Raw genomic sequence first — 17,152 nt, forward strand, 5'->3', positions numbered from 1 at the left:
AAAATTAACTCTGATACATTCATAAGATCCTTTAGAAAAAAATCTCCTACCTTCTCTGAAGCAGGGGAATTTGAAACATTGAGGTCACAGATTAGCAGAGGCTCACCTCTTCAGATTTATGCAGGTTTTTTAAAAACTAAAAAAGTAAACCTCATTTTGAAGCTTTGGGATAGCTAATCTTAGTCCTATAGGATTTCAGTAGAATAAGTCCTCTCAACCTACCTCTATTTTAAGATTAATACAGCCTCCAATATTGCAGCATTCCTTTGATAAGCAAGTTTCATGAAGGTTTACTTTTCTAGAATTTAACTTCCTTTTACTGTTAATTACTTCACCTCCTAGCCCTTCAGTTCGTTAATAAATGAAATCTCAACCAGTGAGAATGCAATCACTATTGAATATTACATGCATCACTTTAAGTAATAGTCATAAACAGACAAACATTTAACTTCAACAGAACACTTACACTTCTCCCATGGGAGCATATGTTGAACCAGTTACAGTAAATTCATTCAGAGAACAGCTATCTCCTTCTACTCTGTCCAGGACAAACATCTGAAATTAGAGTTAGAAGAGTTACTACCTTTGAACAATAATTAATACAAGAGATTTAAACAGGCCTTAAGCAAGCAGGTACAAGAGGCAAGTTCAGGTTGAATAAACAAACTAGACAAAACCAGATACGATACTCTGAACTTCGATCCCATATATGTTTGAAACTGCTCCCTATACCAAAACGTGAAGTACAGAAAATTGCACTTTTGCTTAACAGACCTCATTTGAAAATTCAATTGTGGCACAAGTACATGAAAGAGTTGAAAACCACTTAAGCTACGTACACTTAACTTCAGCTGTCAAGACTCCTCACAGATCCACTTCCCAATCCTGACATACCCTCTTCCTAGGCTTCAGACTTGTAAATTCATTCTCACATTTATGTTTGAAACAGCAGTTCAATCAAGAGCAGCCTGGAAACTGACAATTCTTCCCAAAGTAAAAATAAAAGCATCAACAAATAGGAGAAGCTTCTAGACTTAAGAGGTGAAGTTTTAGGCAAGAGCCAGACTATGGCCAGTTTCCCTTAATACCAGCCATTAAGTGAAAGTGTTTCCTGTCCCAGTTTTCTAATTGTAAGTCACTTCACCATCCAGTACACTGGTACCTTAAAAACATTTAGACAGCTTAGGTGCTCTTCTAGCACTGGTTGAAATGTTATTTTCAAATAAGAGACCAATCTGAAAGATGCAGTTGTACCCCATAGACACCTGCATCTCCATCTTTCCTTTGTTTCTGTTTCCTTTCTAGGAGAACTGCAGGCAGAAGCAGATCTGGGAAGATGGAGATAAAAAACCAAAGTGCCTGAAGCTGTCATGCTCTTATCATGACTTGCTGGAGTGGCAGTAGAGAAGAAAGTAATTTCTCACTGATTGATAGTGTATCTTAATGGGATTTCTTACCTATTGGTTAGTATAAGCCATTTTGCCATACACATTTTAGCAATGTCTTAATTTCCCTTCCTTGTGCTGCCTTATGTTTCAGGCAAGCATCTTCACAAAATGCAGCCTAATAATTAGGTGCATCAATGTCTGGAGACCCTATAATCTGCAAAGTGATTTTAAAAATCAGAAAGCTAGACAAGCTGGTAAATTAAAAGCTCACAAAGCAGAATAAGTGTATTCTCAGAGGGAGATACCACAGGAGCACATGAAAACAATTCTTCAAGTCTCCTCATAAAGCAGTATCACTTCTGACCAAAATATTTTAGTATAGGGTTCCTTTGGACACTCAGGAGTTACTACTTAATTCCATTTGTAGTTTTAGTTTTCGTGTTAACAGTTGTAAACCAGACTTCTTGAAAAGCTAAGCACTCTCTCTGCTTAGAGTGAAACCAAGAATAAGCATATTGTTTACAGGTATTAGGATTTTGCTATGTTTTACAAAGTTTTGCACTTAAGGTTATTCTGTAGCTGTCCGAGGTTAACAAGGAACCAAGGAAGTTGTACTGCACAAGATCTAAAACATTCAGCGAGTAGAGCATTCTGAGCTTTTAAATAAACACAACTTAAATGATGAGTTAACCAGGAAGCCTTCTGCTTTTGGCATCTGCATGATGAAAAAAATCCCTGCAAAGACTAGGGCAGTTATGCAACTCTACTGCAAGTAACCTCCTCTGGAATACTGATGAGCAGCTGCTTTGTGTCTCTTAGGTATAAATACTACAATATTTAAGGAAGTAGAACAAGTCAACCACCAATTAAAAAGAAAAAACATCAATCACATGAGAATAAAATGCTTAAGACTTATAAACTTTTTGCCAAAAAATACTGGTGTGTAGTGCTCAACAGTTACACATTTGGAATTCTAACCCAATGTAATGACTCTGAACATTTGATGTCATAGAGTTGCTATGCCACTGAACATCTACAATTATTAAACAGAAGAACTTAATGTTTTCTCCATAAAATTCCTACGCAGAATATCAAGTATATAGGAAGCACATAGAACCAGCAACTGAACATGTACTATGCTAAGTGACTAGCTATAAAAGTCCCAAATTGATCAACACTAGAAAGAATATTGGGAGAAGGGGCACGTAACTTACTCTTTACCTAAAAATGTGCCATACATTGAAGATGACCCTGACAATGCTGGTGACAGGGTCAGCTGCACCTTCAAGTTGCCAGATTAGCCATACAATATTGCATACTGAAAACACTACAGTGATCTACATCAGACCAATAGGAGCTACTGGAGATAAGATAACCAAATAAAGGTGGAACCACTCAGTAGTGAAAATACCTTAGACTATCCAAGTTACTTTAGTAAATCTTCCACCTTTTTCTCACTGCTAAGTTTCTCCACCATTGTCATCTTGCAAAACTAAAGTCTTTAACACTTACACACATCCTGCTTCTAGAGTTAACTACCCTACCTTTCTGATTTCTGAAACAGGGGATAAATCATACTAAACGATTACTGGTACACTGAATGGTTTACAGACAAGTCAATGGAAAGCTGCTTGCAAACAACTTTCTCTTCCATCAAGTGCGGGTACAGCTATTTTTGGCCATGACTAAATAAGGGAAGAGATAAAGCTTTAAAAGACTACACAGTGGAAAACTGAATTAAAAGTGGAAGCTTATCTTAGGAAAATAAAGCAAGATTTTGATGATATGAGAACCAAAAGACTTGCAATCAAAAGAATTCAAGCAATGCTGACTATTCAAGCAGAGTGGCTGAGGAGAAAAAGAAAAATAGAAGCAGATAGTTCAACATACCCTGCAGACTGACATCTGATTTGTGGTCAGAGTACCAGTCTTGTCAGAACAAATAACTGAGGTGCAACCCAGGGTTTCCACAGAGGGAAGACTTCTAACAATAGCGTTCTTCTTGGCCATTCTCCGAGTTCCAAGAGCCAAGCAGGTGGTAATGACAGCAGGCAGACCCTCAGGAATAGCAGCAACAGCAAGAGCAACAGCAATTTTAAAGTAATAGATAGCACCTCGAATCCAGGAGCCACCATGAACTGGATCATTGAAGTGACCAATGTTTATTATCCAGACAGCGATGCAGATAAGTGAGATGACTTTAGACAGCTGCTCTCCAAACTCATCCAGTTTCTGTTGGAGCGGGGTTCTCTCTTGTTCTGTAGCCACCATCTCATCACGAATTTTGCCAATTTCAGTGTTTACTCCTGTTGCAATAACCACTCCCATAGCTTTACCAGCAGCAATATTAGTACCCTAATGTAAATAAAGGAAAGAGAAAGCTTGTAGTCAATCTAGAAACAGGGCTTGGTGGGTTTTGGTTGGGGTATTTTTGTTTGTGTGTGGGTTTTTTTATTTAAGAAAAAACACCTTATACAAGTCCAGACTGTGCTGCAGCTAGAATATGGAGAAAGGTGAAGAGGAAGAGAATGACATTACCCCAGTATCTGTATGAGAATACTCCAGTGTAGAATTTCTGCTTAAAGAATGAACTCAAAAATAAATCAGTATAATAATGAAAAAAAGAAGTTAGATTTTCTACAAGGAGCCTACCAACAATAAGAGAATTGTTATTTGTTACCCAAAATGCATTCAATGCTTCCTTTAAACAAATCTGAAGAAACTGTTTAATTCCTACATAGAAAGCTAGTTCTCAATTTTAGCCACACAATACCACAATTTGTGGGGGCATTCTTATCAGTTTTAAGAACTATTACTTTAGAACAGTGGTGTAGAAGCACTTCAAGAGTCTGTGTGCTCCAGCCTTCAAGACTTTCTTGTGAAGGACAAAAATCAGTTTCCTCATATGAACTGGTTTTCAACAAGCATCTTCCCTGAGGACAGCTTTTAATAAAAGTTACTTCTAATTTTTAATTAATTTAGTTCTATGTACATGGAGACACAGACATACACATAGAAGATACAACAAAGAAGTCATACAGCTTTTAGTTGGAGACCTGAAGTTCTGCACAATTTTGTTTATCAGCTTCAGTATTATTTTATAAAAGCTTTGAAAATTTCAAGACCAATAACTTACAGAAAAAAGCATGTTCTTCTTGTCTTGGTTTACAGCACGAGGATCAGGGACAGGGTCAGTGTGCTTAATAACAGACACAGATTCACCTAAAATAAAGATAATGGTCTTAAGAAGAGATTATGCATGTATCATCTTGAGTCTTGGAGGGAATTGAAAAGTTATAGTCCTCAATCCTAAAGTTTAAGATGTCTAACTTCTTTCCTCAAATTATTTTATTTCATTTATTTGCTTAAGTGAAACAGGAAATATTTCAGGAGACCAAAATAAGTGAATGGCTGCCTTTTAACGAAAATAGGAAAGGATTTAAGTAAACATTTTATATAATTAGAATTAATAGAGCATACACCTTGTCTTTCAAGGAACATGGAAAATGGTCAAATAAGCAGCTAGTACTCCACTCCTTTAGATATAGGAGGATCTACTTCATGAATTAAATATTTTGTATGCTTCTCATACAGCCATGAGCATTTCTGTTCTCTATACATTGTAAGAGGTATGTTCTCATTTAAATAATTAGATGCTACCACAGTTATACCTCTGTGATAGTACACATCACAGTTATACTGGTAGACTTTAAAAAATTAAGTGTCACGCAGACATCTGTTAGTTAACTCCTTTAGTTGGAAGTCTTCAGAGAACTCTTCCATAAAAGCCTTAAATGTATCAATTTCTATAAACATGTCACACAGGTATAGAAAGGTTTCTTTTCTATAAAAAGAGATGTTAATTACTACATCAGATTTCACAAGGTGGTAACTCTGTGACTGAGGCTAAGAGCACACTACTTTTTGTAAGCTCAAGAGAGCCAAAGCTTCCTACTTTGAACAGCTTTGTTAAGTAGCATCTTAGACTTCAGTTCTACTTTATCAGTTAGGAGACTCAAGCATCAGCTTGAAATAAGCTGAAAACAGAAAAGGTTTTCTTTAAAAAAATAGATCTAAATTATTTATAATAAAATTATTTAAACAAAAGCAAGGAATTATTCCCTTTATGTAGGCTTCCAGTGGATTTCTTCTACTTAGTTCTGATAGGTTGACAAACATGGAGTGCCTACATTTACTCACGCTAAACATAAGTAAGCTTGATCATTTCTGTGCTATTCAGTATCTGTACTGAGAAACTTTGGGACCTGTTTCAAGACAGATTCGAGGATCATAAACCAGTAAAGTATTCATAAGAAACCTGGTTAAGATTCAGGGCCAGTTAACATTAATTTATGCTACCAAAACAGGCAGACAGATCTTCATGTTCCAGCTGAGAGAAAGCTGCTACAGCATGCTTGGTTGATTCCTAGCTTCTTTCCTATACTCAGAAGTACTGCTACTTTGTTTTGTTTTCAACAAATCTGAAAAGTACTCTAAATATAGCTCCTGCACTTGAGAGCTGGTACCAGAAAACACATGAACGTGCGTGCACAGAATTTCAGCAAATAATGCTTTAGTGTACGGAGTCTTTAGTAACAGCAGTTTAAAAGCTGCCTGTATTTCTAAAGTTATTCTCTCTTGAGAGAAAAATGGGTAACTTACAGCAGACATTTAATAATATTTCCATGCTTTCATATTTGAGAGTGACAAGATGTTCAAAACCTAGAAGGCTGCATAAACTAGAAATTCTTAATTTTTTATTTTAGTTTCCCACAAGTTACTAGTATGTGTCTCTTCGCAGGACAGGGGAAGACTAGAAAAACAGTGCAAGTCTCAGTAAGAATATTCATCCCACTAAAGTGAACATGTATCATCAATAAAGCATTCAGTGGTTCTAAGTTAAGTTACTAGATCAGAAATTTACTGCACACAAATGCAACACAGTACTCGCATAGTTACAGGCTTGTTTCTAATGCATTATCCTAAACAAATTGGGGAAAGGCACTTTCAGTTATGCACACAATTATATAAAATTCACAGAAATTATACCTGTGAGAATTGACTGATCTACCCTTAGAGTTGTAGATTTGATAGAAGTAATTCTTATGTCAGCAGGAACCTTGTCTCCAACTACAAAGAAGTGAACAAGACAAAGTTAGAATTTTATTATTTGAGAGATTTCTAACCAAGCATACTATTACCTCTATCAGCCAGGAAAACGATTTTCCAGCAACTGTGCAGATGACTAAGATTATGAACAGCTTATTGCTGCTTTTGTGGTTTGCAATACTCCAATTTTCTGAGTATTCCACCAATATACTTCGGCAATTTAGATGTGCCTTCCAAGATCTCTACCCCTACCTAACCTCAAAGAAAGAAGTTGTAAATCACTGGATTTTTTTTTTTCTTATCACATGACTACCACTTGACAGCAAAGGGAAAACATTACCAAGAGAAGGATATCAATTTCAGAATACATATTTATAAACAACCAAAACCTGTAACTAAGGTGAATCCAATTTGCTTTTCAGAGCAACTATCAGTCAGTCTTCTGCTTTCCAACAACCAGAATGTTAACCACATTTATTTAGAAACTACAAGAAGCTGTACTTTCCTTTTCTGTGGCAACAAATATGAGAATAACATGCTTCTGCAAACCTGTTCTTTTACTGTTATACTTTGAATACTGCCAGATGTATTGAGTTAGAAGTCAATTTCAGATCATACACTAGCTTTATTTTTCAGTATTGCTACTCTACTAAATGTACCACAGTCCATACCCCAGTTAAAATTTTTGCAGGACTCTATGCTATGTTTATCTTGTCATGTGTATTCCTACTTCACAGAAGACAACAGTGGAGGACAAAAAACCTCAGACCAACCCAAAACCCCACAAATGAACCAAAAAACCTCCACTAGTAAGTGTTTGAGACATCAAGACAGCAGACAATACAATAGCACACTCCTAAAGATGGCAGAGAGTAATGAAGTAGGTTTTCAGAGCTGTGTGGCCAGTTGAGTTCTAGCATCTGTCATTCCAGAACTAATTCCTCCACCTTCCTACTTTCTCTTATCTAGCTTTTCCTAGTTTAAGAAATTAATCAAAACTGCACCATTTTGTGACTACTGCAAATAAATGGCTGCATGCAAATTAACGTAACACATATTAAGAGAATCACTGACTCATATTGGGGGGGTCTGCATTCTGCATGTCAATGTTGCTAATGAACGCATATAATCAAACATTCCTAATGTAAGTTAGTACTGCAAGTATTCAAGTGTCAAGTTCCTTTTTATCATAAAATAATGCAAAGAAACAAAGGGAGACTAACTAACTAAAAAGAGCTGATCTTCTCAGCAGATGGACTCTGTCCCTACAGTAAAATTAAAACAAGCTGCAATTCCTGCAGGAACTGCTTATGCAACTAACAGCAATAATGCACATTAACAAATAATACCATGAAAAACTCTGCAGTAGTGTTACAGCCTTAGAACACACAACCACTCACACAGGAAAACTATGGAACAAAATGCTCAAGAGGAGAGTTTGAGAGTGCTACTTCAAACATTAAGTAAACTTGCAACACGTGACTTTTTGTAAGGTCAAGGAAACCTCAACCATTACAATCAGCAAAAGATTGCAAAGTTTTGCTTGTAGACTTAGATGTGTGTTTTTGTAAACATATGTTTATGAAGGGATCCAATAAATCCCACAAATTCCTTTTTCGTATCATTATAGCATGTGAACACTAATTTAGGCCACAATGCCCTTGAGCAGCAAGAGAAAAGAGCATTACACAAATGGTGACCTAGGCCAAAAAAGGCAAAACATTCAATACGCTCTCCTGATGTCATAAGGAGGTCTGGATGCAGACATATAGTAGCAGCTGGTTTTCAGGTATCACTGAACAACAGGCTAATACCTCAGAGCAACATGGTATAACACCTGACAATCTGCATAAACATTTTCAAAGTACTTAAAGCAGCTGGAAAGCTACAGCCAACTCAAATACACTATCACATCTGACAACACTGTTAAAGACTTAATCACTGCATAACACAAAAAAGCAGCTGTTAAAAAAATAAATCTTAAAACATTCAAGCAACTGGACAGAACATATGGCAAAGTTTACAAGTAATTTTCCAACCTACTTCTGAACAGCTCTAAAGTTGTTCAACTCAAACACAATATTCACAAGATCTGAAGTACAAGGAGACACCCCTGCTCTAGTAGACTATTGCTATTTGAACATCAGTATTTCCATGAAAACTACTACTATCAGTATCAATTGCCCAAATCACCAGAACCAAAACGTTAAATTTATTACGATACTGCAGCTTTCTAAGTTTATCTCAACAATTTAAGATAAGACACATTATTCACTCACCCTCTGTCTGAGAACACTGTAGTAAAATATTCAAGGCATTTCCAATAGCCAGGAAAGCTGTACATCAGGGTCAATTACAGAACTATTTTAAGCAGCTCTTTGTAAAATAACAGCTATGACACTAAGTCATTTATAGTCTTGAATGTACTTTCATGAGCATAACTGAAACTGAATATAGACAGGAAATCATCCTATGATAGATAGAAATTCACAGGAAATTTTTAGTGAGCCACCTAGTGCAAGTCTCATCTACAAGTAGGCTTTTTTCCATATACTTTAACACAGGAAAGAAATTGGGAGTTTTTCGGGAGCTTTTTAAATTCAATTACATTTCAGTCCACAGAACCAGTAAAAGTATTACCCAAGGCTTAAAATACATATTTACCTTCTAATTTCTTGTATTTGCACTGCTTTAGTACAAAACCACTACAGTCTAAATCGATATAATCCATAGATTTACATTTATATATATATATATATATGTAACAAGTCAGTTGCAGAAGTGGTTTCATCCATTATTTTAACCCTAAATAGTCACCTGATTTCTACAACGGCTCTGAAGAAATCAAACGAGCTGCTTTCAGAACTGCCCAGATACATATTCTTAAAGCACAGTTTAGCCAAACACTTAACTACTGATTCAAACAACCATTCTAACTACAAAAGTGACTGCTGCTTGGAAGAGCAAGAGCAGGATTTGGTTCAAATCATTACAGCTTTATTCATAGAATACTTTTATTCATGCACAGAATACAATTTTAGAATTTCAATACTGAACTTCAGCACACAATAAAGGAATCTATTTTTAAATAACCTGGCCCCTGTAAGGGGGTAAAAAAAAAATCCATTTTATTTAACTGCGCATGAGTCTATACCGAAACAGACAATTTACAGTTTCCACTCTTTGATAGAAATTGGAGTGCCATTTAGTCGTGATATGAATTTGAAGTTTGTGTCAATTGTCCTTTAAAGGACAATCCAGCATACAGACTGCCCTATTCAATTTGCAACATTACTTTGAAAGAGAAGATGATTCGAGTCTCCAATCTGACTTCAAATATAGAATATATTAAGCAATGTTAGCCCCAGTTTAATACTTGATGGTGACCAAGTCCGAGACTGAAATGATCAACTCATTATCTAGATATTTCATTTGAGCACCAATATCCCTTTTATTTTACCAGTTTCCAAGATAACAGTAATACTAAACACTTCAGAATTCTGTCAGAACACAGCTTGAGATGCTCACTGAGAGACCTCTACAGCCAAAATGCACTATTAGTGTGTTGCAAGCTACATCAGCCTGTGGCTTAAGTTCTATGAACAATGAAGCTAGAGGAAAAATAAACTATTAAAGCTGTGTGGATTTCAGTCCCTGTTATGTTTTCAGCTACATCTGAGTGTCAACAAAGAACTTCAGACTGCAGCAAGACCATACTTCTAAGTCTCAAATGAAATTCTAGATCTTCTGATCAAAAGTGTTGGTGACAGTAGGCTCAGGAAGTAATATTAACTTTACCTCCTCAAAAGCTACTACGATATACAAGAGTCCTCAAAACAAAACTACTTTAAATGTGTACTTTGAACACTGTTATCAGCTCCATTAACTGCCTCTGATCCCTCCCACAACTGAAGACTTGATAAGAGGAGGTTTACAGGCAGATACATCACAAAAAGTGAAAAGTTTTGCTTCCTTTTTATGCTAAGAGTGTAACAAGAACAATTCATCTTCTTAGCAAAGTGATGTTTGCAAAAAGCCTGCCTAAGTGATCACAGTAAATGAAAGTAATTTTTCCTGTAGAAGTCAGAATGATTCTTCATATACACGTACCTAACACTTTCTTATTTGTGTTTATCATTAACCAAAGCTAATGTAGACCTATATCTGTTATCAGCGGGTTCGGGTTGGAACTGGACTTTTGCAATAAAGATTATCAGTACAGCTCGAAACTATTCTGCCACTGTTGTCCAATTTTGCAACTTTTTTTTTTTTAGGGAAGTTCTGAAGAACTGGGATACTATTTCAAGATATGGTTGAACAATTCTGGAACATGAAGAAAAGTTCCTGAAAGTGAGTAAAAACATCCTCAAAATAACTTCCACACACATCAAATGAAGAGGACAAAAAGGAAAAAGAAAAAAAGAATAAACCAAAAAGTATAAGATTGTGCAGTTTCCCCTCTTTTAAGTGTTTCAATAGATTAAGGTTCATTGTTGACACATTGCCTGTATTTTGATTTTTTTAAGACACTATGGTCTTTCTCCTGCTTTACTAGGATGCTCTAATTTCATCAGGCTAGGGTAAAAATACTATCAAATTCAGCAGATGTAACTTACCATGCTGCTATTAAAACATCTCTGATTCAAAAGATACCATGTATGTTTTTTCTACCATGTATGTTTTTTCTACCATCAAAAAGAAAAAGGAGTATTAATTTTTTTGAAAAAAACCCATAAAAATTACAGTGTCAGCAACTATTTTCTTTCAGTGTTTCAACATTACATATTGTTATGGGTATGTTATTTAAACCACTTTTCCTAATGAGATCTTTAGCCTCTTAAGGAGTCAGTTATTTCAAAGACCCCTAGAAGACACATCATTGTGTAAATGTTTATTAGTAAACTGAAGCAACTGAAGCTTCCTAGTGAAGAAGGATGGGTATCACCATAAGGTTTAAGAATTGAAATGAGTAGGCTTAAAATAACACATATGGGATGCTACATATTTTGATCAACCAGAATTGAGTATTGTTTCTTCTGGGGGTAATACTTACACCCAAAAAGAATGGACTGTTTGTATTTAGAAGCATAACTGTTGCAGCACTATTGTTTTTAATATTAAACTTCCTTAACACAAGCTCAGTTTAGCTCCTCTGCCCCCCTTGCACACATACAATCCAGTCTTCCTATTGTGTTTGATTTCCTTAGACCATCAGAAACTTAATTTTTCTTCCGTAGTAACAGGTTTTAAGTATTTAACACTTCCTGAACAGGATATAATAAAATACTACCAAAAATCAGAAGCTCTACAAAACAGGAAGGTTAAGTCCATCTATACTTTCACACAAGGCCAAGAATGTCAAATTGTCAAAATTAGAAGAGTGACTATGAAATATATTTTAAGTCTGAGTTTCCACTCCAAACCAGTAACATAGATTCTCCAACAAGACAAAGATTATTATAGCACTGGTTCAATTCAGTTTTAACTATACTAGTAAAACAGCATTTGCTTTTACTGCCAAGATGACAGAACATTTGAATACATCAATTCTTTGCATTTATGACATGTGCTACAGATTAGACAACAGCCATAAAACAGCCTTCTCTATCATAAGCTGTTCTGCATTCTGGACAGACAGAAAATATCCACGGAGCTTACCGTACTGTGTATGCAGAAGTGTGATTATCCTAACCTAAAAAGGAACGGGAGCAAAATATTTTAAGGTTGGAACTAAGGGTTACATTGAGAAAAATTGATTTATTGTATTGAACAGTACGTAAGACTTGAGTTATTCCTATTTTATTTCTTCTCATTCTGTAAAAGCCTACTTCTAAGTGTCATTCTCTCTGAAGAGGGCACCAGAACATTAAATAAGATGTGCCAATGGACAGATACCCTGTCTGCATATATTTCTAATCCGAATTTGTCTAGCTTTAGCTTTTAAATCAGTGGATCAACTTATATCATCTTCTAGATTGAAAACTCTTGTGATCAGCCTATAAGATATTTAATAGCAGAAAAAACAAATTGGTAAATTAAGCCTCAACTTTTGCCAGATCAGGTAAAGAACGACGACGTCTTCACACCAAAGCTGAAGTCCTATTTCCAAGTTAGGCTACTTTTAGGTAACACAAGAACAAACAGTAAGAATTCTGGAAGTACAGTGTAACTCTAAGTGTACGTTTTCTTTAGACTCAAAAAATGCTTGCTTTGCCATGGTGATATGTTATTAACAGAACATTATCTTGATGTTCAAGCATTTTGTTCAGTATTATCTGTGCTTATAATTAAACCTCACTGCAGTATTGGTTCTAATCAGAGTATAGAACATCAGGTATGTTCTGAATTCAAACAATTAAAACAGAATTAGTTTCGCTATTTTTACTTAACAGTTTGGCAACTCTGGAGAAAAATGCTACAAGAATTGGGAAAAAAATTGGAGATGCATTTCATAAGTTTTCGAACGCATGTTGAAAGTGACACAAGTTTAGGCTGTGCCCTGACTTGAACCTCACAACTCCAGACTTGAGAATCGAGTTTAGATTTCATCCGGTTATCTCAAAGCTGCCTCTGATGTGTTAAGAGTTTGACAACCAAAATGCTTACTGAAGCCCACAGATTTATGCACTACTCGTATGTGTATTTATTAACCACTGATTCTACTTCTGTATTTTTTCCTGGTTCAAAAGTAGTACTTTATGGAAAAAGCAAAATACATGCTTAATCTTTAAAAAACAAACCTGACAACTTGCACTAGGTAAGAAAAAACCCCAAACAACTTGCAGTCAGCTTTTTTCCATATCACGAGATGCTCTCAGCAGTATGCTTCTAGGACAGCTTTCTGGACTTAAGCCTTACTCCATTATTTTCATTCCCCACCCTCAATACTTAAAAAAACCAACAAACCAAACAAACCTGCATCTCTAGCACCGAGACTCAAAACCAATCCTAGTTATTAGAAAAGTAACACAGGCACAAGGACTCAGGCACAATTCACCTTAAGAATCTTCCTTCCCAATCTTTACTCCAAAATTTATCTTCTCTTAATTATAAGGTATCTGTCCTTTAGGAAGAGTCTTAAAGTGCTCTGCAGTTAGAATTAAAAGCCTCGGAAAGTAGTTCTTCCATACTTTGTGTCAGGTATAAACTTAAAACTATCTCTTCTGAAATACACTCTAATTTAATAAGCAACAGCTTCTGGGAACTCTATATTTTTAAGATATTGAGTACTTACAGACATCATAATGGATGACAAGAACCATCATTCAGCATTTCAGGGAAAAGAGGAACTACTGTGACTCCAGTTTGGTCACTTACAGATTGCAACAAATGAACACTCATTTATTAAATTACAGTAAGTCAGATATGCTGTATCTAAAATAGAACACTGTTGACAGGAAAACACAATAAAAGTGAACAAAGCTCATTTCTATTCCAAAGTGTGCTTCTTTAAAAATAGATGATTTGCAACTAGTTTATCCTGATCTGTCAGACTGGACTTTATACAAAACTTCAAAGAACTAAGGCCATGCTGTTTTAAGTTTCTCTTTAAAATGTTACTTTAACCAAGGCAAACAAACTCAACTAAAACAAAGGACATCTTTAATCTATTAAGATAGCTGTTAGTTACAAATTCAAGAGTGCATCCCCCAATAAACTTAATAGCAGTGTGATAATCCATTTTAAGACAGGCAAAGTGAAAAGCCATTTGAGGACAGCATCTGGATTTTTTTCAGTTCATCAATTCTAAGAAACAAACAGTGTAGCTTAGTAACCCTTATACACTACAGTTCCAAGAACTATGCCCACCAAAGTTCTGCAAGCAAATCTATGGCATACATACCAAACCTGTAACCCCAACTCCACCCTAAGAGTTCCTATTGATTGTACAGTATCTTTTCCACCATCTCTGCTTAAGTGGACATGGAAGAAAGCCTTCCCAACATACAGAGTTAAGAAATTCACGTCTGCAGTCTCTGAGCAAACATGGACTACAGCGTCTGCTAGTACACCTGCAAAATTTTAGTGTAGCATTTATGTTGAATTTGTTAGCTACTAGGCATAAGGACGAGTAATTGCTCGTCAAGTGTTCTGCAGCACCTATATGCACACTGATCCCCAAGAGACACATAAGACAGTAGGTTATCTACCACTTGAGGGATAATCTAATTCAGGTTACTCCATATTTACTGCAAGGTGACAATGCTGACCTGCAGTTTCCCCCTATTACTTCAAGTAAACCTGCATCCATTTCCTCTGTTGACAGATCAATTAAAGAAAGTATCTTCCAGGAGCTTTATTTAAGAAGGCCACAAGGCAGACTGAATGGCCTATATAATGAGCACAGTCAAACTCTACAAATAGCCTAAGGAGCCAGAAAAAAGAGTAATAGTGTAAATCATTATTGCACTGTCTTTGGGTTATGCTAAGCTGACCCAGTTATCTTTAATGGGTTCAAAAACTACTGAAAATACCAAATTATTTGGTAAATGGCTTAATGCTACTTATTCTCAGGGAACTCTTGCAATGTAAAGAGGAAACTACATTCCCCTGCTTCCCCTGAACTCCAATACCAATCTACTAACTCCTACAAAGAAGAATTATCTCCGTCAGACCCACATATAGCTACTTCAAATTAACAAAACTGTTATAGCATTAAATAAAACTATTTTGTAATGGAATACCTATAGAAAGTTGTTCAGAATTAGATTATCAGCATAGGGGAGAAACCTATCACCTGGTTATTTATGCCACTTGGTTGAAAGATATTTGCCTGGACACACAAATGTCATTGGCACTCTGCCTAGAATTCCATACCCAGATATGTATCCTAGTATGAAGTGCTCTGTCGCTTCCCTACATGGTCATCTTTTTGCAAACACCATGTCAAAGGCCATCACAGTACTCTTACACTTGAGGCACAGGCATGCACAGAGTCTCTCTCACCTCCAGGTCTTGACACTAATGCTGGTACATAGTGTATTGCTCTTCTCTACTTGCTCGGTAGCTTTTCCGAGTTTGATTACAATTAAAATTTCATCATTGTCTATCTACAAGTTAGAATTTATTGTTTCAGTATCAGCGTTCATATTACGATGAAGCATTTATTTCTGTATTAAACATCCACATGACTTACACTTAATTACCTTCACTTGAAGCTGCAGTTGATTATATTTGCCAATACAAGAGAAATATGATAGTGCTTAGGACTAGCTTGAGACTGGTTTGACCCACCAGTTTAAGAGAGTATTTTAACCAGCATGAGCTTCTACAGTCAATTAACAAGCTACACCACCTATCTTAATGGTCATACCGTTGGATAATTTTTGTTTCTCAACATAAGCATATAGTTTTTCAGTTTCTCCTTTTTCAAAAACAATCAGTTCTACATGTGTTGGACTATCAGACACTGTTCTACAATAAATTTTAAAATAATGGAATCATAACCCTATGAAAAATAGGATACTGTGTTTGTTAAAGACAGCCTAGTCTTACAGGTATGCTAGAGGTTTATTTTCAATTCATTTCTCTCCTTCAGACATAGGTCTTTTAAAGAGATGTCTCAAGGCACAAGCAATTGATTTTATTGATACTGACAATATACAGCAAGATAACTAAAAGCCCACACATCCCCCAGGTGTTTCACATACAACTTTAGCTTTGTCTTTCTGTAAGATGAAAATACAATTCTTCTGAAATAGCAAAGAATCAAGTGGAAAATTTTCTGTGCTCTAGACACCTGGCAGAGCAGAAATCCAGCGTTTTTCCTTAGTGAGATAGCCCAAACCAGTACAAAATAGATAGTCATCAACTTGCAATTCTACCAATACTGCTTTAAAGTACCAAAAAAACCACAACCCCAATCAATGTATTCCCATGATATAAACTGCTGCCAAAACTACCATTCTATTGCTGACGTTTAAAAACAGGATAAAGATTTGGACTAGAAATCTACTGCAGAATCTGTAATTTATACAGCTCTGCCTCAAAAGGAAGCAGAAAAACTCAGCTGCTTTAACAAAATCTCATTGCAGAACTCAGATTTCTCTGTCAGTGATAGTGAGTCAAAACAACAGAGTAAGTGACAAGGTATCATAATTCACCCTTTACTTCTGCTATCAGCACTTTGTATTTGTACTTGTTCTTCACCAACAGATGCTAAGAGGAAACTAGCTTCAGCCTTCATGAGATTCACACTAATTACCCTAGCCAGCGCTGCTGTAGCTGATTCATCCTATGCACAAAACAGAGGCTCAAGACAGGGCTCAGCAAACGTTAAAGTTTCTCAAGGAATGAAAGCTGGGCAGTCAGCCAACACGAACTTCATTTTGAGTGCATACTCTCTCTGCCTGCTAATTAAAATAGGAGGATAGTCAAATTTAAGGGTATATATTTATCTCCTCTTGAGACAGCTACCACCTCTAAAAGCAAAGTGACACTAGTGGAAAAAAAAAGTTTGATGTACACCCTAAATTGTTCCCAAAGGAACAATCACTCAGTTAACAGTTGATAATGACCTACAAAATATGAGTATGCAATCACTCCTGACACTTAACAAGAAACACCTAGTTTTATCTGGGAAGGAACAGGAAACATTAAAGTCACTGACAAGTCCAGCTTAGAGAAAAAGTTATTGGAGTGGCATTATCACCAAA

At 36.0% G+C, this 17,152-nt stretch overlaps 1 protein-coding gene across 3 annotated transcripts in view; it reads right to left on the minus strand.

The window, feature by feature from the left end:
- Positions 1 to 17,152, minus strand: part of ATP2A2 (ATPase sarcoplasmic/endoplasmic reticulum Ca2+ transporting 2) — a 48,653-nt gene that overhangs the window by 17,273 nt on the left and 14,228 nt on the right. For all 3 annotated transcript variants that reach the window (XM_054844232.1, XM_054844231.1, XM_054844233.1), the window contains 4 exons: positions 6,438 to 6,518; positions 4,525 to 4,610; positions 3,279 to 3,743; positions 467 to 555 (listed from right to left, as the gene is read on the minus strand). In XM_054844232.1, the coding sequence (XP_054700207.1) occupies positions 467 to 555; positions 3,279 to 3,743; positions 4,525 to 4,610; positions 6,438 to 6,518 (721 nt within the window). The remainder of the gene's footprint in view (positions 1 to 466; positions 556 to 3,278; positions 3,744 to 4,524; positions 4,611 to 6,437; positions 6,519 to 17,152) is intronic.

This window comes from Grus americana, chromosome 16, assembly GCF_028858705.1.
Source record: "Grus americana isolate bGruAme1 chromosome 16, bGruAme1.mat, whole genome shotgun sequence".
NCBI lineage: Eukaryota > Metazoa > Chordata > Aves > Gruiformes > Gruidae > Grus > Grus americana.